At 36.0% G+C, this 23,087-nt stretch overlaps 3 protein-coding genes across 6 annotated transcripts in view; 2 read left to right on the plus strand and 1 right to left on the minus strand.

The window, feature by feature from the left end:
* The window catches only part of ca12 (carbonic anhydrase XII), a 92,324-nt gene that overhangs the window by 16,420 nt on the left and 52,817 nt on the right, over positions 1 to 23,087 (minus strand). Inside the window, exons 1-3 of one of the 4 annotated variants that reach the window (XM_056264915.1) lie at positions 9,191 to 9,503; positions 7,697 to 7,717; positions 2,624 to 2,803 (exon numbers count right to left, since the gene is read on the minus strand). In XM_056264915.1, the coding sequence (XP_056120890.1) occupies positions 2,624 to 2,803; positions 7,697 to 7,717; positions 9,191 to 9,245 (256 nt within the window). In that variant the 5' untranslated portion in view covers positions 9,246 to 9,503. Of the gene's footprint in view, positions 1 to 2,623; positions 2,804 to 7,696; positions 7,718 to 9,190; positions 9,513 to 23,087 lie in introns of those variants that run through there. The other 3 variants (XM_056264916.1, XM_056264912.1, XM_056264913.1) reach the window with 3 other exon arrangements.
* On the plus strand, positions 15,203 to 19,657 carry LOC130099306 (kunitz-type U19-barytoxin-Tl1a-like). The gene is made up of 4 exons (XM_056264920.1): positions 15,203 to 15,301; positions 18,644 to 18,838; positions 18,990 to 19,166; positions 19,273 to 19,657. The coding sequence occupies exons 1-4, from the start codon at positions 15,229 to 15,231 to the stop codon at positions 19,329 to 19,331; spliced, it is 504 nt and encodes a 167-aa protein (XP_056120895.1). The 5' UTR covers positions 15,203 to 15,228; the 3' UTR covers positions 19,332 to 19,657.
* si:dkeyp-73b11.8 (BPTI/Kunitz domain-containing protein) lies at positions 19,788 to 22,739 on the plus strand. Its single transcript, XM_056264919.1, has 6 exons — positions 19,788 to 19,925; positions 21,536 to 21,730; positions 21,929 to 22,105; positions 22,238 to 22,282; positions 22,363 to 22,438; positions 22,546 to 22,739. The coding sequence occupies exons 1-6, from the start codon at positions 19,853 to 19,855 to the stop codon at positions 22,676 to 22,678; spliced, it is 699 nt and encodes a 232-aa protein (XP_056120894.1). The 5' UTR covers positions 19,788 to 19,852; the 3' UTR covers positions 22,679 to 22,739.

Consider the following 23,087-nt stretch of genomic DNA (forward strand, 5'->3'; position numbering starts at 1 on the left):
TAGTTAATTTTACCATGCAGAGGCAAATGTGACCACACTGTGTCAAATTAACTCCTCGGAGAACAAATATTGGTCACAGCATATCATTTTTACTGAGGCTAACAATTAAAATGACGGATGGCATTGCTTGCTATTGCTATATGGTTGCTAGGTCTTCTAAGTGGTTACTACTATAAGAAATAATAGACTACCCCGACCCAGATTCCACTCCAAAATACATGTTAGAAAGAGCTCATCCCCAAAATGGCTTAATTATCTTAGAGACAGTTTGCTCTGGTCTCAGTAATATGAGAATAGTACCACCGGAATGGTATTTATTAATCAGTTATAGCATGGAAGTGGCAGCAGAACATCAAGAACTATCCTGTGACAAAGAGTTTGTTACCGTGATTGCCAGTCATAAAGCCATCACCCACCGACCCCTTTGGTGATCACACCTTTTACAACATCTTTGATGTGGGAACGGAAGGTTATCACTTGAAAGGTTGCCCTAATTTACATTCAAAACGAAACCTTGATTACATGGTGAGAGGGAAGACTGGTGCAGAAACGGTATACAATGTTTGAGCCTGTATTATTAGGGGTTCAACCCAAGGTGCTTTGTGTACTTTGTCACTGTTACGCTGCAATAAACTTCTTCATCGAGATCTTCAACGTCCTCATATTTTTTTCTTACACTATCCATGCTGGTCCAGACTGGTTTATGCTGGTTAGAGCTGGTCTACTGTAGCTAGTGGACCAGCTGTTCTTAATCAAAAACAAATATAAACACTTATAATAACTTTCATCAATAAATCATTAACAAACATTATATAGTCAGTGCTTAACAGATCATTAGTTAATATATATTCACATAGCTAGAAATATGAGATAATGTGCTTGTTAATGTTTATTAATGAACTTATAAAACGTTGCATGTTGATTAGTTAACAGATCGTTATTTAATGTAAATTAAAATGCTTACAAATGCCATTAAACTTTCAATTCATATGAAGTTCTTGAAAATCTACAAATGTCGATAAACTTCAGTTCATATATTACCTGATACACTTTTGTACATTTACAAATATACAAATGATTCAAGAAATATCCTCTTTAAGAAAATAGTACACTGTTTAAGGCAATAAAAACATGTTTTGCACCCAAATTACAATTAGCCAGTGTGTTGTTGTTATGTCTTTAGCAAGCATTTAGATTAACTTAACCCTTTACACAAACGTTGTTATAGTAGCTAAAAGTCCAATGCCCATAAAGGTACTAAATGATTAGTAAACGTTTATAAACATTTACAAATAATTAATAGTGTAAATTTTAAATGGCCATTTTAAAGTCATTTTTAAAATGACTAATTAAATTAATAATTAGTTAATTAAATTTTTCACAACATTTGTAAATGTAAAAAAGTGCATTAGATAATATATGAATCGAAGTTTAATGAGATTTGTTAGCATTTTATTTACATTAAATAACGATCTGTTAATCATTATGTAATTTTAATGTTTATTTAAATATTAATAAGCACATTATCTGATAGCTATTTGAATATATATGAATGATCTATAATAATCTGTAAAGCATAATATAATGTTTTTTAATGATTTATTAATGAATACTTTTAATTTGTAGATTTTTAAGAAGTGCATTATCATATGAATTGAAAGTTTAATGACATTTGTAAGCATTTCGATTTACATTAAATAATGATCTGTTAATCATTATGTAATCATCATTAAACATTAACAAGCTGTCATAGTTATGCTTAGTTTTGGTTTCGTTTTCTATCAGTGTTTAATCACCTGTTTTATATTAAATGTTAGGCTTTTGTTCAGATATTTACACCCCTAATAATTATGGCTGATGCCTTGAATCTCTGTATTAAGATTACCGTTCAACAAATTCTGCAAGCTTTTCGACTAATAATCCTGCCTAACTTTTTCCAAACCGAGTCTGAAATGGCTCCAAAACCCCAAACACAGTGGCTCACTGTCAGAAAACTTCATCAGTATTCATCCTCGTGGCAACTTAGTTAACTACTGTACACATTTCCCTCTCTTTCTGACCAGACATGGCTCTCTGGAGTGAGAGTGCATAAAATAAAAGAGTCTCGAAAGTAAACAATCACAGTCATGGGATGGTAGATGGAACAACTTCAGTCTGTTTAGTGCAACTTGGACCAAAAATATGGCAGAAAGTACTCATTACCTAGAAAAGTATCACTTGTTATGTTGTTTAAGACGTTACCTCGAATCAAAACTTTGCTATATTTTCCAGACTAAAATACAAACAGCTTTGTTTTATCATAATAAGCGGGTGATTGTGGAAAATTGCTATGGCAGAGATACAAAATAGATCCTTCTATCATTTTCTCCACGTTGACCTTGAAATTAAGTTAGAGAAGAAAGACTATTTTACCTTTATGTCTGATGCACGGTCTCATTAGTTTAACAACCACAAATCCTTTAATCTATTATTTCGAATGAACAGTCTATGTTTTGCCTCAGACATTACAATATGAAATGCAACAGCCTATCTAAAAATGTATGTTTGTAATGCATGTACCGTGACAATAGTTATTAGTAATGTTTCAAAACAAAATCACGCTCTGTAATCATGCTGCACCAACCCGAGTGTCCGTTGTTTCCGAGAGTGAGCTGCTCATTGGTTGACAGGTTGTAGTTCTGGACCTGGATGGGCGGCAGGTTCGGGTCGTATCTCAGCAGCTGGGTCTGGAAATCGATGGGCGACTGGAACGCTCCTCCGCAGAACGGGTACTTGCTGGACCAGTCGTGTTCTCCATCAGGTCCTGAAACCAAAGGTCAAAGAAAGTTGTGGTCACAAAACATCTTTCCCTGACCGATTCTAATATCTATTGGTGTGCATTTAAACATTTGGGGCCAGAATTACAAAACAGGGTAAATTAGCGTGAGAGTGCAATTCCATAAGTGGAAAGACGACGCGCAAATTAAAGAATACAGACGCAACCGTATCGTTTCCATAATGACCAATGCAATCAATCAAGAACAGCGCAAATTAGCATCTGGTTTAAGTTTTTTTTAGGCGCAAATAGCAGTAAATTGACGAGCGCAAACCTTGCATGATTCATTTAAATACTCTCCTCCCATAAATTTGGCATCTGAAAGGGAAACTCCTACAAATGCATATGCAATAACGTCAGCCGCAAAAATAAATCTCCACACCTTTTCAGTGCTTATTTTTCACTGTGTGTCTTTAGTAAATCCTAAAAGTCGTTTTTTAACGCCACAAGAGTGTTTGCGCTGGCGCAAGCTGTTAGTAAATCTGGCCCTTGGTGTGGCCAGAATTGGAGAGTGCATTAGCCACAAGTTTTGCTAAGACACAAGCTAAGGTCACCAGTCACAGAACACTGCCTTACAAAATGAATGCCCTTACATGAATACCACACCCAACAATAAAAGATAATGTTTTGTTGCTTTGGAGGAGGCTTCGAAGTCACTCCAACAGAGTGTATGCTTGTCTAAGAGACATTTCTGGTGCATTGTGGATCTTTTAGAGAGTATAGAAAAGGATTTTCTAGACAGCAAAGTTCCTTACCATTATCATTTCTAGCCTTTTAAATGCAATCGTCATGGTTTCTGTTTCTGTAAACAGTGGCAGTAAGAGTGATTTGTTGTTGCTGTGGGCTTAAAACATCACATTAAGTTCTTGCGTATTCTTCGTCAATCATGATCATGGTTTTGTGGGCAGCTTTTGTTTTCTGGACCGCTGTAACTGCGAAACTACACATTGTCTTTTTTAGTAGCTTAACACGCTTAACTTTCCCTTGCGGTCGTAATTACTCACCGTCCAGTTCATTTTTAATCTAGACTAGCTTCTCCATCATAATCACATCAGATGCCTGTGGCTGGGCCCGTAGAGGGTCATAACTCCAAACCATTACTGTCAGTCTGTGATGTGGTCATAATGAGCAGGCCTCTACAGTAAAACATCTGAAGCTCTCTGGTCTGGACGTGTTTGACATTAACGCACTGAACCGCTGGAAGCTGAGGTCATGCAGCTGTTTCAATCAAATCCCTTAAGTTGAGAAAACCTTTAGTGGTAATTACCTTAAATCAAAATAAAATATTGTTTAAATTAAATTAAAATCACATACATTCTAAATATAAAACAAAATACTTTTTTTTTTAATTAAAAGTTAATTTGGGGTTTGCTGCAACTGGCATATGATATAAAAATACAGTAGCACATACAATTATTTCACATTTTATGAAGAAAATGCGTGGTTCTTGCTTCCAGTCCAAATCGAAAGAGCCCAGTTCCAGATCTCTGGGATATTCTCTACTCAAAAAGCAACATTTGAGGTGTCGTTCATGTCTGTGTTTTACCAGGATAAATTATGCTAAGATAAGCTAACTTTTTTGAGTAGTGCATATGTGTTTTCATCTTAGGCTGTAGATGTTTGACGTCATTACATCCCTCTAAGCGACTATAAAAGGCCTTGACTCAGCGGAATTAATTCAGGCTCAGAATGTCAAGAGCTCTCAGTGTTAGCCAACACAAAGGACAACGCTCATCTGAGCTCTGTTTGATATGCTTGATAACATCTACACAGCAGCACAAGCACTGCAGTGTTTCTCTCGGAGAAATTCGTCATGCTATTTCAAGCAGTGGTCAGTGCTTTGGACACTTTCACTCCATTATCGCATTGTCCACATCTCAATATACAGTATAAATACATTATACATACAGTATAAATATAAAATATATTTTACAATATATATAAACATTTTCATGGGCAAAAAATCCCATAGACTTATTTCTTGGGACTTGTCTTGAGCCAGTACACAACCACTTAGTAATGGCTTTGCAACTACTTAGACACACATTGAAACACCCTAGCAACAGCATAACGATTATAGAGACCTGAGAATGGGCTCTTGTAACTTGGCCTAGCAACCACCTAGTAACACCCTAGCAACCATGTAACAAAGTTGGAGGCTCTTCTGACTTGGACCAGTAAACAACCCCTTAGCAAGGGCACTGCAACCACTTAGAACAGCTTAGCAACTATATAGCAACACCCTAACCTAGAAACCACTCAATGCACCATAGCAACCACATAATAATTACTGGTATAGAGACATGAGGGTGGGGTCCTTTGATTTGGTCCAGTAAACAACCACATAGCAACAACCCAGCAACTGCATAGCAACACCGTAGCAACCATGTAACAATGTTCGAAGCTCGTCTGACTTGGACCAGTAAACAACCCCTTGGCAAGGGCATTGCAACCACTTAGAACAGCTTAGCAACTATATAGCAACACCTTAACAACGCTTCTGCTAACAAACAACCACCTAGAAACCACTCAGTGCACCATAGCAACCACATAAGAATTATAGAGACATGAGGGTGCGGTCCTTTGATTTGGTCCAGTAAACAACCACATAGCAACACCCTAGCAACCATGTAAAAAAGTCGGAAGCTCGTCTGACTTGGACTAGTACACAACCTCTTATGGGCATAGAAACCACTCAGAACACCTTAGCAACCATATAGCAACACCCTAACAACGCTTCTGCTAACAAACATCCACCTAGAAACCGTTCAGGGCACCCTAGCAACCACACATTTTAACCGCTGACTTTTGCAGTACAGCTCATGTTTTCTTCAGAAAATGCAAAAATCTAGTTTTAGTAGCAGCTAAACTTAGCAATTTGCTTAATGAGGGTGCTTGGTTTGATAATCACGTTGTCTAAAATTCTTAGTCTACAAGCCTAAAATACAGCACATTACAAGTTAGTCTGACTTTGCAGGCACTGCAAATTTGCACACAGGGGTATAACTGAAGGGACAGAAGAGATTCAGCTTGTAAATTGCAATGTGCCACACACAAAGACAGAATAATATAATGCATTGTTCTTTCCTAAGTATAGAGAGCTATAAAATTTCACAGCCAAGCAATTAGACGAACAATCTCTTCCCAAAATAAAGCCATTATAACAGCTCTGTTTTGCAGTTGAGGTCCCTTGAGTTGTCTTATATCTTAGTTCAACCCAGCTTTAAAATAAATCAAAACTAGACATGTAATGTAATGACGTAAATATGTGTAATTCAATCATGGAACCTACAATTCAACATGAGAAACCAATGAGAACACATGAGTGACAGCGGCACGAGGAGAGAGCCGAGGGGGAAGCTAACAGGAATGACATGAGACATTGTGGGAATCATTTCAGAGCCGTGAGAGCCAAAAGGGGTCAAAACGAGGTCAACTTTGCACCACGAGTTCCCTTTTTCCAGCAGCAACCTGTTTTTTGATACCTTCATCATGGCTGCCAGTGGGTCTCCATGTCCACACTGGCATGGCATACTGGGATTGTTAGAGAAAACAGTTAAAATGACTGCCCAGGAATAGGCTTGACTCATGAGGAAGGTAACCAGAAGCCTGCTTGGTTCCCTAGGTGAAAGCACTTGACCAGAACTCTGCGACAGCAGTCGTGATTAAGCATGTTTATTTTAAAGCTCTCCGAGGTGTAAAGAGCACGTTCTGTTGGTCTCTGTGTGACTGACTGACCTTTTTTACTGAGGTGAAACCGACGGCATCTGGCCATTAAGGAAACGCATTACAACTCAATTACTTACAGTAAGGTGAAATATAAATATTCACATGACACTTTCAATGATTTTGCTGGCGAAATAAAAGTCATAAGCAACATCGTAAACATTTATGTGCTTATTATTTGACCATTAAGGTCCCTAAATGTCATTAGACAAGTTTTACTATCCTATTTTTTGCTTATTAAGTTGCTGCCTTAAATTTTTAGTATCAACTTGGATGTTTAAGTCATTTCAACTTAAATTACATTAAACTGACTTAAATAATGAGTTAAAGCAATGTAAACATGTTGTCATAACTTATTGATCATATACTTTTTTACAGTGTAAAGTCTCAGTAGTGAAAAGGGTGTTGCAGTTTGGTTAATTTCTATTAATTATTTCAAACTGTTTGTGTCATCACCTCATGACTGTGTGCAGATGTCTCTAAATGGCATTTGTCATATGTTAAAATATTTTAGTAAAAAAAAAAAGAAAAATAATTTTTTGAGAGAAATTAGTACTTTTATTCAGCAAGGATGCAATAAATTAATTAACTGTGACAGTAAATACTCTTACATTGTTACAAAAAAACTATTTTAAATAAATGCTGTTCTTTTGAACTTTCTATTCATTAAAGAATCCTGAAAAAAAGTTTCCATTAATATATTAAGCAGCACAACTGTTTTCACCATTGATAATAATGATAATAAATGTTTCTTGAGCAGCAAATCAGGATATAAGACTGATTTCTGAAGGATCATGTGACACTGAAGACTGGAGTGGTGATGCTGAAAATTCAGCTTTGCATTACAGGAATAAATTAAATATTTTGAAATATATTAAAACCGTTATTTCATATTTATTTCAGTTTAGATTTTTCAATTTTGGTCAAATAAATTCAGCCTTGGTGAGAAAAAAAAATATTATCCAAACTTTTAGGTATGCAGGTATATTTTACTGTTTATGACTATGTATTGTTATATTGGTGGATATAAATTAATAAAATAAAATATTCTTTCTGGTGTTTATTTAGTGTGGAAAACATGGCTGTCTTACATGAAACACTTTGAATCTACATTGTGAAAATGATTGAAATTACAAAACAAAATAGCCTACTTACCATTATATGTCCATTTTGCCCCTGAAAAAGAGATGGTCATAATTATTAAACGTTTTGAAACTGGATGTCGAGCTTCATTCTCCCAGACCCGTTTTCATGCAGTTCTAATAGAATGACTGAACTCCAGTCATAAATCTGTCAGATAATGCATTCCATTGCAGCTGGACTCCATTCTGGTTGCAACCTGCTGCTCTGGGCATTGCAGGCTATTCTCAGTCAATCTGACGGACAGGCTGAGCCAGACTCTTGCTGGTCTTTCCCACAGATTTCTGGTTGACAACGAGGTTCCCCGGGAGCGTGTATAATCTGCCACTGCTAAAAATGCGGAAGAGCAAGTCAACGGAAATCAAGGCATTTCTAAGTCCAAACTAAGATTTAAAAGACATACTTGTCTAGTCTAGTCTATGATGAAACCTAAAAGCATTTTTGTATGGTGCAGCTATTTATTAATTTTTTACAGGAAAACCACTATGCATTGACTGTGTACAGTGATGGAAATTTTTCAAAATGACACAGGAAATTATGATATTTTTCCCAATATGAGACTGAGACTCCAAACAGGAAGGTGCAAACATGTCCTCAGCAATTTGGTCATCACTTTCTTTCACATAAGTTAATCTTCCTTGCTATTATGGGAGCGTAGGTTTTTCCTGAACTGATCCTTTTGGGGAAGATCTACAGACAAGATATCAGCAGTGCAATTAAGTCAGCACCTGGGCGCTAATTTGGCGTGACAAATGTTCCTCCTGTGGTTTTCAATACACTGGGGTCATTTCAGGTCATTTGTCAGATCATGCAGACAGAAATCCTCGCGCTAATTCAGAGCGTTTTGGGGTTCTGCAAGTTTATAATTACACATTTGACATGTTCTTACTTTACTCCCAAGGTTGTTCATTTATGGAAACAACATTCACCCACTCATTATGTTAACAACTCAAATGAACTTCCAGGAATCTATATTTGATGTTCAATTTTCTCCCAAATTACTGCTTCTACACCAATATGAGATTACATTGTCCAGTTAAAGTGATGCAAAATGTTATGATTTAATATTTTTACACAGTAATAATTCGTTTTTTTATTACTAACATTGAAAAAAATGCAAAATATTTTGCATATGACATTTACAGAAATGTGTATTCTAAAATAAATGTAACAGAAATAAGGGTAAATGGTACATTTCTGCAGCATATAATCAAATTATCATATCTATAATCCATTATTCGGCAAAAAAAAAAAAAAACTACTAATAACTTTCATTATATTAGCAAACATTTCCACATTATAGGTAGCCTAATGTTAACAGATCAGTACTAATTCACTTCTTCTTTAATTCTTCAATATGTAAGCTACAATTTTGAATGCACATGTAGCCAAGTAGTAATCTGTTAAGTAAGAGTTTACCATGTTTTTGAGCTATCAATGGAAGTTTAGGCTTATTATAAAGTGAGCTCTGCAAGACTTTGCCGACTATAGCGCGCGAGACTAACTTACCTGTGGACGCGAGGGGACACGCGATGAAGATGATGAGTAGAAGTGTAATTGTCATTGCAGAGAAGTGCAGGCTTCTCACGTACCCTCAGAAGTCGACTCAGAAGAGAGAAATTTTGACATAGCTGTCGGAACCGTCTCTTATATCAAGCATGGTGCGCTCGCGAGTTAAACAAACTGACGTCACGGTGATGATATCTGTCTGTCGCTCGTTTGCAGTGACTTCATACAAATCTGTGGCTGTGCCTCCTCGTGTTGCTGCTACCCAGACAGCTTTTTAGGCATCAGAAGCGCACAACTTTGTCTAAATAGCCATTAGCCACACGTTCTCAAACCGGTAATTTAAAAACTCCGCAAACAATGTACAATGGTGCGTCATGTGATATGAGAAAAAAAAATTACAGCTTATGACAGTGATATCTCCATATTGTAACATTTGCTCGGTGTTTACTGTGCCCGCAAATGACACACTGCGTTATTATAGGTGTGTATGTAGCCTATTGCAGGTATTGTGTTTAATGTGGAAATATCCTATACATTATCTTTGACTGGTTTTGCTACGTAATTTATCATCTATCCATCAAGTAGGACGGAACGCCGCCTGGCCAATCAAATTCGAGGACTGGAATTATTCCATTATACCCAGTAAACAAAAATATGTTAAAAGAACGTTTTGATAACGTTACATTAAGTTATGAAACGTAAAGTTAAGTTACTTCTCAATGTTCTCTGAACTTTCAAAACGTCAAGTTTTAAAAATAAATATTGGTTGTGCGAAGTTGCAAACATCATGGCATTGTTACTTTTGAATTCTGCAACAAGTGGTAACGCTTTAGATTACAGCCCGGAAAGTACTGCGTAATTAAAGCGATTTTACAGTGTAACTTTTGGTAATTATGGTGTACCTATAAAGTACTTACATGTATAAGGGAACAATACGTAAAGTTTGGGAAATAAAGGGGTAACAACCAGGAGAATTAAAAAATAATTTATACTGTAGGCCTAAGTATTATAACTAAGGGGAACTTATTCTACTATTATGATACAACAATCTTACATTTGGGAGCAATTTAGCAAGAACATACAATGCGTGCCTTTTTGTAATAATGGTGTACCATACCAATACATATTGTGTATAGGCTTTTTAAAAATTATAGGGTACATATGCATTTCAGTAATCTTTTTAACAAAAGTGCACTGACAACTAAAACTATTGCAACTTTTGCTTAAATATTGGGGAAAGATACTCTTGTTTCATTAGTGGTGCTTGTTACCCTCTTGTTTCATGTAGTTACAGGGTCAATAAAAATAAATATACACAATCTTATATCATTGACTCGGAAACCTTTATTTGAAAAACAACTTAATTCAGAACACTTATAGTGCAAGCTCATGTGTTCCTAAAAGGTGGAGCATCAAACAGCACATACTGCAATAACTGTAGTAATCCATACGACCCCAATGGATGGATCAATGTCTTCTGAAAGGAAACGATAAGTGTTTGTAAGAAAAATTACAATATTTTAAACTGTAGACTATCTCTTCAGACTAACTGTAATAAGTTGTTTTTCAAATAAAGGTTTCCGAGTCAGTGATACAAGATTGTGTGTATGTATTTTTATTGTACTTAGCCTACCCTAACTACATGGAACAAGAGGGTAACAAACACCACTTTAATTTACAGCCCGCAATGTCACACTTACCCTGTAACTATAAAACAAGAGGGTAACAAGCACCACTTACCCTGTAACTACGTGGAACAAAAGTATATTTCCCAGTATTTAAAAAAATTGCAATAGTTTTAGCTTTACTTTTCCCTTGAAACATGCAAGCCCAAAATTAAACATCTGCACGTTTGCTATAAAAACAAACAAACAAAAAAACAACTGTTTAAATACATAGATATGTACCCTGTCATTTTTTAAAATCCTATACAATATGTATTGGTACACCATTATTACAAAAAGCTACGTATGTTCTCGAAAAATTGCTCCCAAATGTAAGATTGTTGTATCATAATAGTAGAATAAGTTCCCCTTAGTTATATACAGTATAAATCATTTTTTAGTTCTCCTGGTTGTTACCCCTTTATTCCCCAAACTTTACATATTGTACCCTTACACTTACATGTAAGTACTTTATAGGTACACTATAATTACCAAAAGTTACACTGTAAATTCGTCTTAATTACGCAGTACTTTCCGGGCTGTAATCTAAAGCGTTACCAAACATGTTTTTGTGCTAACGTTTTGATAACATTATTGAAGACCAGATAACTTTGAACAAACGTTCTTTTAACGTTATGAAGAACATTTCTTTAATATTTGAGAGAACCTTGCCAGAACGTTGGTCAGGGAGGTTCTGAGAACATTCCCTGTCAGGTTATTACTATTATGATAGCCTAAACGACATATATAAGCATCATCCTAGCTTTTCTTCATGAAATGCAAAAAAACAACAACAAAATTAATACAACGACAAAAATGTAGCTAAATACTCTTACAATAACATAGCAAACCTCTGTTTTTGGTTAATTTTGTAATGCTTTATCCCTCTAATGATGTAATACATGCACTGATAAAAAAAAGTTGCGGCCTTAAATTAAAGTACAATCAACTTGGATGTTTAAGTCATTTCAACTTTCACTGTAAATAAACAGCAGGTTCCCTAATGCAACAACTTACACTCACCGGCCACTTTATTAGGTACCCCATGCTAGTAACGGGTTGGACCCCCTTTTGCCTTCAGAACTGCCTCAATTCTTCGTGGCATAGATTCAACAAGGTGCTGGAAGCATTCCTCAGGGAGTTTGGTCCATATTGACATGATGGCATCACACAGTTGCCGCAGATTTGTCGGCTGCACATCCATGATGCGAATCTCCCGTTCCACCACATCCCAAAGATGCTCTATTGGGTTGAGATCTGGTGACTGTGGAGGCCATTTTAGTACAGTGAACTCATTGTCATGTTCAAGAAACCAATTTGAAATGATTAGAGCTTTGTGACATGGTGGAAGTAGCCATCAGAGGATGGGTACATGGTGGCCATAAAGGGATGGACATGGTCAGAAACAATGCTCAGGTAGGCCGTGGCATTTAAACGATGCCCAATTGGCACTAAGGGGCCTAAAGTGTGCCAGGAAAACATCCCCCACACCATTACACCACCACCACCAGCCTGCACAGTGGTAACAAGGCATGATGGTTCCATGTTCTCATTCTGTTTACGCCAAATTCTGACTCTAACATCTGAATGTCTCAACAGAAATCGAGACTCATCAGACCAGGCAACATTTTTCCAGTCTTCAACTGTTCAATTTTGGTGAGCTCTTGCAAATTGTAGCCTCTTTTTCCTATTTGTAGTGGAGATGAGTGGTACCCGGTGGAGTCTTCTGCTGTTGTAGCCCATCCGCCTCAAGGTTGTGCGTGTTGTGGCTTCACAAATGCTTTGCTGCATACCTCGGTTGTAACGAGTGGTTATTTCAGTCACTGTTGCCCTTCTATCAGCTCGAACCAGTCTGGCCATTCTCCTCTGACCTCTGGCATCAACAAGGCATTTCCGCCCACAGAACTGCCGCTCACTGGATGTTTTTTCTTTTTCGGACCATTCTCTGTAAACCCTAGAGATGGTTGTGCGTGAAAATCCCAGTAGATTAGCAGTTTCTGAAATACTCAGACCAGCCCTTCTGGCACCAACAATCATGCCACGTTCAAAGTCACTCAAATCAACTTTCTTCCCCATACTGATGCTCGGTTTGAACTGCAGGAGATTGTCTTGACCATGTCTACATGCCTAAATGCACTGAGGTGCCGCCATGTGATTGGCTGCTTAGAAATTAAGTGTTAAAGAGCAGTTGGACAGGTGTACCTAATAAAGTGGCCGGTGAGTGTATATGTAATATGCCCACACGCTTACACAAAGGGTTAATATTTGGTGGATATTTAATGAGAAGTATTCACTTGAGCAAAAAAGTATAAGTATAGCCCCAGTCTCTTTTTAAATTTATTTCAATAGTCAAAAAATGAATTTGTTTCCCTGTATATTTTGTAACAAAAATTGTGAATGGCGAGATAAAGATGTTCAGATTTTGTTTCTTATACACACTGATAGCTACTTTATATGGAAGCTTGTTTTCGCCACAGAATCAAATAATTTTAAAAAGTTAATTGCGACTTTTTACCTCACAATTATGACTTTTTTTCTCGCTATTGTGAGTTAACTTGCAACTACACTTTTTATTATTTTTATTACACAGTGGAAACAAGCTTCCAGCCACTCCAAGCTAAATCTGTCACATGTCACATACTATGTGAATCACCCACTGGAGACACATGGATGATCGTTTAGTGATTCAAAGGTCAAACGAGGGAGAAGTGTTATACCAGCTGAGCCACTCCAGAATAAATATATTTTGCATTTACATGTAATAAAATGATTTTTTTTATTTAAATAATCTTATTTATGATGGGACTGCAGATTTGAATTTACTTAATTGTGTGTTAATGTTCCACTAGGAACAGCCAATACTGAAACCTGAATCTGCCACATGATTTGTGGAGCCTCTTTGGCATCATGCTACTATTTTCACTTGTAACCTCTTAAGAATTCTCCCATAGTGAGGTGCATTAAATGGCCATTATACACATTATTATATTATGTTATATTATAATATTATTGAATATATATTGATGGTCCTTGATTATGATTTTTTTTTAAATATTTACTTTAGTTAGTATGTAATGTTGCTGTTTGAGTATAAACAACATCTGCAAAGTAACGAGGCTAAAAGTTCAATGCAAAGGGAGATATTTTCTTTTACAGAAATCGCTTTTTAAGGACTACAACAAACGGCTGGTAGGGAGTAGGGACTTCAACGAGCTTCTTCCCGGGTTGGTGACGTCACAAAGCCTAAAATTTACATAAACCCTGCCCCCGGAAATGTATGCAACAAAGTGGGTGAGGCAATGTTGGGCTGCTTTAGAGAAGAGGAAGAGTTGTTGTCGCTGTTTTTCACACACAGGAAAGTTTGTCCTATAAAGGTAACAAACTTAGAGAGGGTAACATTTATTTTTAACACTCTTCCTGAACATTATAACCTCAACGTTCGCACAAAAGCTTCTCGAAAGACGTATAGCCATTCCCATTTTGTTGGGACAATCTGTTGTTTATGGATCACAACTTGTAAGTGTTAAGTCTTATTTGTAGTTGTGTTTTCTATTAACAGTTCCAATTATACACTTTATGTAGTTTATATGATAGCTATGATGTAAACGAAGGGCAAAGCTTTGCCCTACTATACTGTAACATTACAGTGAGCTAAATTTTTTTAATTATTTTGTAATCGATTACTGTTTGTATTACCATATTTTTCCGACAAATATGATTAAATGGTGGATAACATCGTATCTATAAGAAAATTACAACAAAAAAAACATACCACTCTGAAACGTCCTGTGAAATTCGTGCTTGCAAAGTCTGTGCTTGAAATCCGTTCAGCACAATCCTCTTGTTCGTTAACATTGTCAGGGTCTTAATCAGGCTTGAAATGGTTTGAAATTGAAGCCATCCTACATCTGAGAAGAGCTTGCGGTTATGAATGGGGCATGACCTTTCCCGAACACGTGCTAAGTGCTGCCAATCACAACACACTGGGCCAGCTAACCAATCACAGCACATTTCGGAAGAAGGGGCTTCGTCGAAAATGACACGTTCAAACAGACTGGGGAGAGAGGAGCTGTAATAATGAAAAATATGTGAATAATGCGTTTTTTGAACAATCAAGCATGACAACATTTTCCAGTACACACCAAAAACAAAAGCAAGACTTCGTTAAAGGGCAAAATAGGATCCCTTTAACTAAATGCCATAATAGTTTCATTTTAGCACTGTATAATCGAGTTATTGGAAATCATACTTATGTCCTCCTCCTCTAAGTTTTATTGCTCTTTAGACAGTACAAATACCAAATAATCTCGTGTCTGATCATAACTTCCTCAAACATTCATGCACACCAGTGTTCACACGACTCTGTGGTTCACTATGAGGGAACTTGCCATCATTTTACTCCTTTTTGCTCTGAAGCACAACATTCAGGCACAAACTCAGAAACCAGGTAAGTGTTGTTATTGTCAAATGTAGACAAATAAAACACAAACGTTAATAAATGAATTTGTTAACAGGGTTTATGTCTGGTTTGATCTTATAATAACTTGTTCTGTTAGTCACTGTGTTTTAGACCAGTAGAATAGTAATAACATGTAAACTCATTGAAATTGGCAATTGAATGTTTGTGTTTAGGTATGATTGCAAATCAGTAAACAGTACAAACAGAAAATGAAGCCATTGTCTTAGGTTTCTGTAGACCACAATTAGTCACTTGTTACCCAGGTGTAAAACGCTAGTAATCGTTAACATATGGAGAAGATTCCCAACATTTGAGAGATTTAGTGACAGTTAATTTTGACCCTTTAAAGTACCCCTGTGCTTAAAAAAAATCAAGTTTTTAATGTTGTTTATATGTCTATATGGTGTTTTTAATATGGTTTAAGACAAACCATGTGCAAATTCATAAGTCAACACCATCGCTGAGTATTTTCTCCTTAAAACTGCAGTGAACCAAAGACAGTCTCAAAATCGCGGTTTGAAATCGCTGGTGTTTCCGACGTCACAAACTACCTTGTAACCAATCAGGTCAACGTGTGATCGACAACGAGTGGAATTCTGAGCTGGTGTGAGTGAGTGGAGGAGGGGCTAATTTGCAATTATGAAACATCAGTATATTAATATTGGTTGATCCAGAGTCTAAATGAAAAAGCGTTAATAGTTCAAGTTCAAAACTTGATAGAAGATGAAGAATTTTAAGAACTGTGTAAAAAAAAAAAAAAAAAAAAAAATTTTTTACCAAAAAACAACTGGCTGTGATTGGCAGAATAATTAAATAAAGATACAGTAAAATGTAAACAACTTTACAGAACAACCTGTACATTTACAGTTTAAAACTGTTGTAATTTACAAACAATAAATAAATAAATAAACTGGTAAATCCAACAGTTCTTTTTTGCTGAATAAGCATAACCACACTGCAACTAAAATCTGTTTTGATCCTATAACATATACTGACAACCACCATAATAACACAGGTGGTAAAGAGAAAGCCACACGACGAATTTAAGTTCATCACAAGATGAGGTAAATACCAATACATAGAAGGTGCAAGCAGTGTCATTTACACACAAATACAAAACACCATCATGGTAACACTAAAATAATGCAATAAACACTCATGTAGAAACATAAAACCCTAATTTATGTAACTTATTACAAAACTAATAAGAAACACAATTATTTAAAGTCCCCCTGTAGTCAATAATTGTACCCCTTAAAACTCATATTTGATCACCAAAATTGCAAAGTTAAAAGTTTTTTCCTTAAAAAAAAAAAGTCTTCATGCCTAAAAATAGATTGAATGCCCTGAAAGATCTATTATAGTTTTTAACCCTCTACTGCACGCATTATTATGCAATCATGGAAAAAAAATTTACAGTGTTTTTTTATATATAAAATAGACTCAAATTAACATTTCTTTTTTTTTTTCTTTTTTCTTTTTTTTGGGAGGGGTACTTTTGGGTACGTTGCCATATGGCAACATTGTGCGACAATGGAACAGCCTGATGCGTTTTCTCCCAAAATGATATGAAATTCATAGATGATTACAGACCTGTCTTTTAGAAATGAAATTGTTTTTATTATTTAAAATGTTTTCAAGAGCTTTGTGTACAAAATATGAAACTAATTTTCAAAGTATTATTTCAACAATATTTACAAAACATCTGACGCAAACTCATAAGAACTGTTCAAGTGAAACTACTCGATGTGAAACGCCTTAAAGCAGTTGTTCTCTCCGTTAAAGGTGGGGTATGTGATTTTCTTTTTTGACCATTTTTTCAAAATCACTTGAAATCCTATTCCTAACCCACTTACAGCCACTGAGTTAGAAGCACTGAGATGAAAATTAAAAAAATTTAATCATCTGTGGAACGGGCAGGACTGGAAAAACTCCAGCCAATCATTTCCAAGACCACCTAGAATCATTGGACAGTAAGTGCGTCAATCAAACGGTCGTACCATACCCCCCTCCCCCATGCCCCTCTTCGAATGGGTGGAGTCAGGGCCAGCGTTGGAGGAAAGAAGGTAGGATCTTTTGAGTTGTGTATTTTCAAAATCTGCCGGCCGTTTTGCAAATCACATACCCCACCTTTAAGGCAGAGGTGCACCTTGCACTTAGAGCAAACCCCTCTGACGATACCCTTGCAGCCAGGATTCTTGCACCTTCCTTTTGGTGCACCCATCTCTGGCCAGTGATCAAAGCGGTCAAGACGGATATATATTTTACTTTTATACTTTACTTTTACTTTACTTTATAAATATATACAAATATATATAAATATATGAGTATAATACAACCATCCAACTATATCAGTGCATCCATACATTGTCATTCATACAAAGCTACTCTGCATTAGCATGGGCAAAATATTGTTCCATTACCGCACAATGTTGCCATATGGCAACATACCTATTTTATTAAATAAAAAGGTAATATAAGTATCAAAACAATGTGACAATGATTGAAAAAAGATTAGAACTTATCCCAGATGCTTGATGTATTTTTTTATTCCGAAGAAATATGAAAAAAATGAGGAAAATCTTCACATATACACAGGCACTTTTTCAGCAGCTGGAGTCATCAAAAGTGTGTGAAAAGAATGACGTTGCAAGGGTGTGTGTAGTGTCGTGATGTCATCAAAGCATATCATTGGTTACCACCGGGTTCTATTATGAATTTAAGATCAATCAGAGCTCATGTTTATTTTCAAATTTCAAGAAATGTCCAAAGAAAGGGTATGTTGCCATATGGCAACACTGTGCAGTAGAGGGTTAACCATATAGTAAGAGAACAAACTGTTAAGTTTAACCATTTAACAGGTAGCATTTTTACAGTTATTACGGTTAAAATTGCAATCATTTCTACAGTGTGAATTTCAGAATTGGGCAAAAATCTCTGGAAAATAGTGATCTATGACATTGTTTTAAGTTGAATATCAAATATTTTGTGTCTATTTGTTGGACACATGTTGGTATTTGTGGACACATTGATGTTTTCAGATTTGTGGAGTAAAGTTAGTTTTTATTTTTAAGTAAAAGGATAAAATACAGCATACGGCCAAAATAAAAAATGGCCAATCAAAATAGACATGATTGTGTGGACTGTCTAGTTAAAAGTAACATTCAAGATACAAAACTCATTCTCTTTACATCATTTCCATGGATGATTCGAACTTTGGCATAATGTAGGATATATAGTGTAGATTTTACACAATTTTAATTGAGGACCATGGACAGAAATATAATACAGTACAAATCACTCTCCTTATTCATTTTTCTCCAAATCTAGAGGCCTGCAGTCTGAAACCAGATGAAGGAACGGGTGAATCTGATGTTGTGGTTTATATGTACTACGATGAAGAAAAAGACAGTTGTTTTCCATTCCGGTACAAAGGGCAGGGTGGAAATGCAAACCGTTTCTATATAGAGAAGCAGTGCATGAGAAACTGTTCTCACAGAGCTGAAGAGCTGTTCCCAAGAGACGGTAATCTTTCTACTCACATTCGTCTGCAATAATGCGACATAAATCGTTTTGAATGAAACGGATTTTCATTTACTGACTCATTTTTAAGTCAAACAGCTTTGACTTAAGAAAATACTGCCACCCTGTGGTATTTTTTATTATTTTTTTGCAGAACGCAAAGCTTGCATGCTTCCAAAAGAAGCAGGGCAATGTTTCGGTCACTATCTGCGGTATTACTACAGTCCTGAACATCACACATGCACTTCTTTCTACTGGACCGGATGTGTGGGAAACGGAAACCGATTCCTCACTGCTGACTGGTGCAATGCCACGTGTTTCAATGCAGCAGGTACGTGTAGTATGAAATTAAACTTATAAAAGTGATTTTACCCAGAGATCTATATGCAAAACAAAAACAAAAAAAAAACATAATTAATGTACATTTGTTTGATTAGATCAAGGCCACGAGGACCATTCAGGTGAATCATATGTAGGCCTACCAGTTGGTAAGTGAAACATGAATATTATGTTTTCAACTCATTCAACTAATTTATCCACCGATATTAATTCAATTAATTCATTCTCCCATCAGGAATTATCTGGGGTGCTGCACTTGGTCTTATTGGTGTCATTATTTTCACTGTGGTGATTGTCTTTGCTGTCAAGAAGAAGTCTTCCCACACCCAGGTGTCATATGAGCAGTGCAAAACAAATCAACCATTTTATATAAACTTGTCAATATACACCTATTAATGTCCAATCAATGATGTCTTCTGCTATATCTGTAAGTGAACTTATTTCAAATTCTGCAAAACAATAAAGTTTCATTTGACTTAGCGCTATAGGCTATAAGTCTCTGCAATCAGTTATTTGAAAGAAATCATACTGTGAATCTACAGTAACATTAGTGTTTTCCCCTCCTCAAAATTTATTGCTCTTATCTCAAGGAAGTACAAAGTGCAAAGCATCCTCCCCTCACACCGATTATTTGCAAACGTTCATCTACACCAGTGTTCACACAACTAGTGGTTCACTATGAGGGAACTTGGCATTATTTTGTTCATTTTTGCTCTGAACCACAACATTCAGGCCCAAACTCAGAAACCAGGTAAGAGTTTTGTTTTGTTTTTTAACACAGAAAGGTAAAGGTATTAATTTGTGTTGTGAGTTATAATAAGGTTTATGGGTTTGGACTTTGTTTTTAACTCATTACTTAAAAAAACGAATGTTGAATTCTCAAGGTTGTTTCATGTATTCTGTGTGATGAAATGAAGTAAAGTGAAGATATAAAAGCATGAGCAAAGGTTCCATCTATGAAGCGCCGTCACACCTAGAAAATGAAGGTTAGTTTGGGCAAACCTTGGATTATTGCTTAAAAAGCCCTAAAAAATGTTTTTACCTAAACGTCTACTTAATTTTTTTAAAAGATCTTTATATTTAACAAATTAACTTTTATTATATGGCCGAACACTTCGTTCAAATTTGTTTGAATTGTAAATCAGCAAATTCCACTTCCTGTCATTTCTATGCAACTTCCCGTGGGGCGTGGCCAATTCAATTCAAATCCACACTCAATGGAACAATCGAAAAGTAGTGCAGTGAATTGGCTTTCTGTGTTTTTGTTTTTTGTGTGTGTTTTTTTTTTTACAGAATTTGCATAATATTTACCAGAAGAATCAGCCGCATTAAAAATTGGTAATACAAATGAAAGGTTAATGGAGTTACAAAAACATTACAGTGATCTAAAGCTGTACAGACCACTCAGTAAACTACTAGAATACATACAAACAGATTAGAACGGACAAGTTTTAACAGACTTCACTCATAAGAACTGTGTAAACTACAACACTGGGCATTGCAATTGATTATATTAATGAGAACAAGAAAATGTATGTTTGTGTTTGTTTACTGTTGGAAATTTACATGGACTTACAACTACACATCTGCTCCAAGAGAATATTCTTTAACTGTACACACAGGCACAAATAAAACCATTGTCTCAGGTTTTTGTAGGCCACAGTCAAGGTTTGTCCAGGTTTAAAATGCGAGTAATCGTTAACGCGAAAGTGTCTATCTGTAAAAAAAAAAAAAAAAAGACAACATTTACAACCATCATAAAAACTAGGTGTGCACTGTATCCAGGCTAGTTACACATTACTCATTCAAGATACAAAGATCACTCCCATTTCCATTGTTGTTCCGACCAAGTTACATGTACAACAAAATATCGTGGCAATTCATTCACTCTTCATAACTATTTTACGAATTGGTGGCTAAAGCATATGATTCGTAGCATCTCATTTGTATAAAGGCCCGTTCAAACTAAGAACGATAACTATAACAATAAAAAAAGAATAGAGTCCACAACACAACTAACGATAATGGCACAGACTACGATATTGTGAGTCAATCAGAATGCATCCTGCTTTAAAGGGATAGTTCATCTAAAAAATGAAAATGTTGTCATTTTCTCACCCCCATGTTGTTCCAAAACTGTATGAGTTTCTTTGTTTTGCTGAACACAAGAAGATATTTTGAAGAATGTTGGTAACCAGACAGTTGATGAACCCCATTGAATTTTTTTCTAAATGGAAGTCAATGGGTGCCGTCAACTGTCTGGTTACCAACATTTATCAAATATTTATTCTTTTGTGTTCAAATAGTGGGGTTTAAATAGTGCCTTACTAGTTCTCCTTTCTTTATTTTTTCAAAATCTAGAGGCCTGCAGTCTGAAATCAGATGAAGGAACGGGTGAATCTGATGTTGTGGTTTATATGTACTACGATGAAGAAAAAGACAGTTGTTTTCCATTCCGGTACAAAGGGCAGGGTGGAAATGCAAACCGTTTCATTACAGAGAGGCAGTGCATGAGAAACTGTTCTCACAGAGCTGAAGAGCTGTTCCCAAGAGACGGTAATATTTCTACTCACATTCGTCTGTAATAATGCGACATAAATCGTTTTGAATGAAATGCATTGTGATTGGTTGATTCATTTGTTGTCATTGGTGTACCAACGACACCGATACTTTATGCGTAACATTTTTTGCTGAAGAAAATACTGCCACCCTGTGGCAAAAACAGATTTTTTTTTTTTTTTTTTTTTTTTGCAGAACGCAAAGCTTGCAAGCTTCCAAAAGAAGCAGGGCAATGTTTCGGTCACTATCTGCGGTATTACTACAGTCCTGACCATCACACATGCACTTCTTTCTACTGGACCGGATGTGTGGGAAACGGAAACCGATTCCTCACTGCTGACTGGTGCAATGCCACGTGTTTCAATGCAGCAGGTACCTGTGGTATCAAATTAAACTTAGTTATAATAGTGATTTTACTCAGAGATCTACATGCAACAAATATATATATATATATATATATATATATATATATATATATATATTAATGTATATTTGTTTGAATAGATGTAGGCCATGAGGACCATTCAGGTGAATCAGATGTACCAGTTGGTAAGTTAAACTCGATTATGATGTTTTCAACTCATTCAACTCATTTATCCACTGATATTAATTTCTTATTATCCCATCAGGAATTATCCTGGGCGTTGTGTTTGGTCTTATTGGTGCCATTATTCTCATTGTGGTGATTGTCTTTGCTTTCAAGAAGTATGTCACTACAGTACATTTTTGTTTGTGTTAATCCATATTATTTGTTTCTTCACTTTTTCTGTATTTACGCTGGAATTTATATCATTCAATTTTTAATTTTCTAGGCCTAGCTCGAAGAAACGTCAGAAGAAAGATGGGAAGTCAGCAGAGCAGCCGCTGAAAGTGCAGGCCATTGAGATGGAAGGAGGAGAAGAAGCACAGCCAGCCACGCTTGAAATCTCTACAATCCAAACTTGAAATCTCCGAACTTACATTTTAAATCACAAATGTACATTGAAACTTTTGCCCATTTTTTTTTTTTTTTGGTAAAGTGATTTATTTTTTATTTTTAAAGAAGCAAAGGTTTGACTAAAAAAAGGGCAAATAACATTTCTGTTGCTTATTTACTTGTACTTTATACTTGTGTCTACTATGTTTGGAAGTTCTGGAAGTATGTTTTGGAATTCACATTGTTTTATATGTCCGTCAAACTGGACATATCACAATAAAGATTTTAAGTAGAAATGTCTGTATGGTCTTAAATGGTTTAAAATATAAAACTGTGGCATTGTCTGTCTGTGAGAGAACATCAGTGTATGGTGATGATGCAGCTGCTGGAGGCTCTCATAGGGTACAGGAACCCCATGGGGCTGTAAAGGGGTGAACA

Source organism: Rhinichthys klamathensis, unplaced genomic scaffold, assembly GCF_029890125.1.
Source record: "Rhinichthys klamathensis goyatoka isolate OS25496 unplaced genomic scaffold, OSU_Roscu_1.1 h1tg000228l_1, whole genome shotgun sequence".
NCBI classification, from domain to species: domain Eukaryota; kingdom Metazoa; phylum Chordata; class Actinopteri; order Cypriniformes; family Leuciscidae; genus Rhinichthys; species Rhinichthys klamathensis.

Bases quoted from the DNA above. Each gene is read 5' to 3' on its own strand.
- LOC130099306 (XM_056264920.1), top strand. From the start codon at position 15,229: ATGAGGGAACTTGCCATCATTTTACTCCTTTTTGCTCTGAAGCACAAC. The intron at 15,302-18,643 runs GTAAGTGTTGTT...CTCCAAATCTAG, and splicing joins GGCACAAACTCAGAAACCAG to AGGCCTGCAGTCTGAAACCA. The intron at 19,167-19,272 runs GTACGTGTAGTA...TTGTTTGATTAG, and splicing joins CACGTGTTTCAATGCAGCAG to ATCAAGGCCACGAGGACCAT.
- si:dkeyp-73b11.8 (XM_056264919.1), top strand. From the start codon at position 19,853: ATGAGGGAACTTGGCATTATTTTGTTCATTTTTGCTCTGAACCACAAC. The intron at 19,926-21,535 runs GTAAGAGTTTTG...TTCAAAATCTAG, and splicing joins GGCCCAAACTCAGAAACCAG to AGGCCTGCAGTCTGAAATCA. The intron at 22,106-22,237 runs GTACCTGTGGTA...TTGTTTGAATAG, and splicing joins CACGTGTTTCAATGCAGCAG to ATGTAGGCCATGAGGACCAT.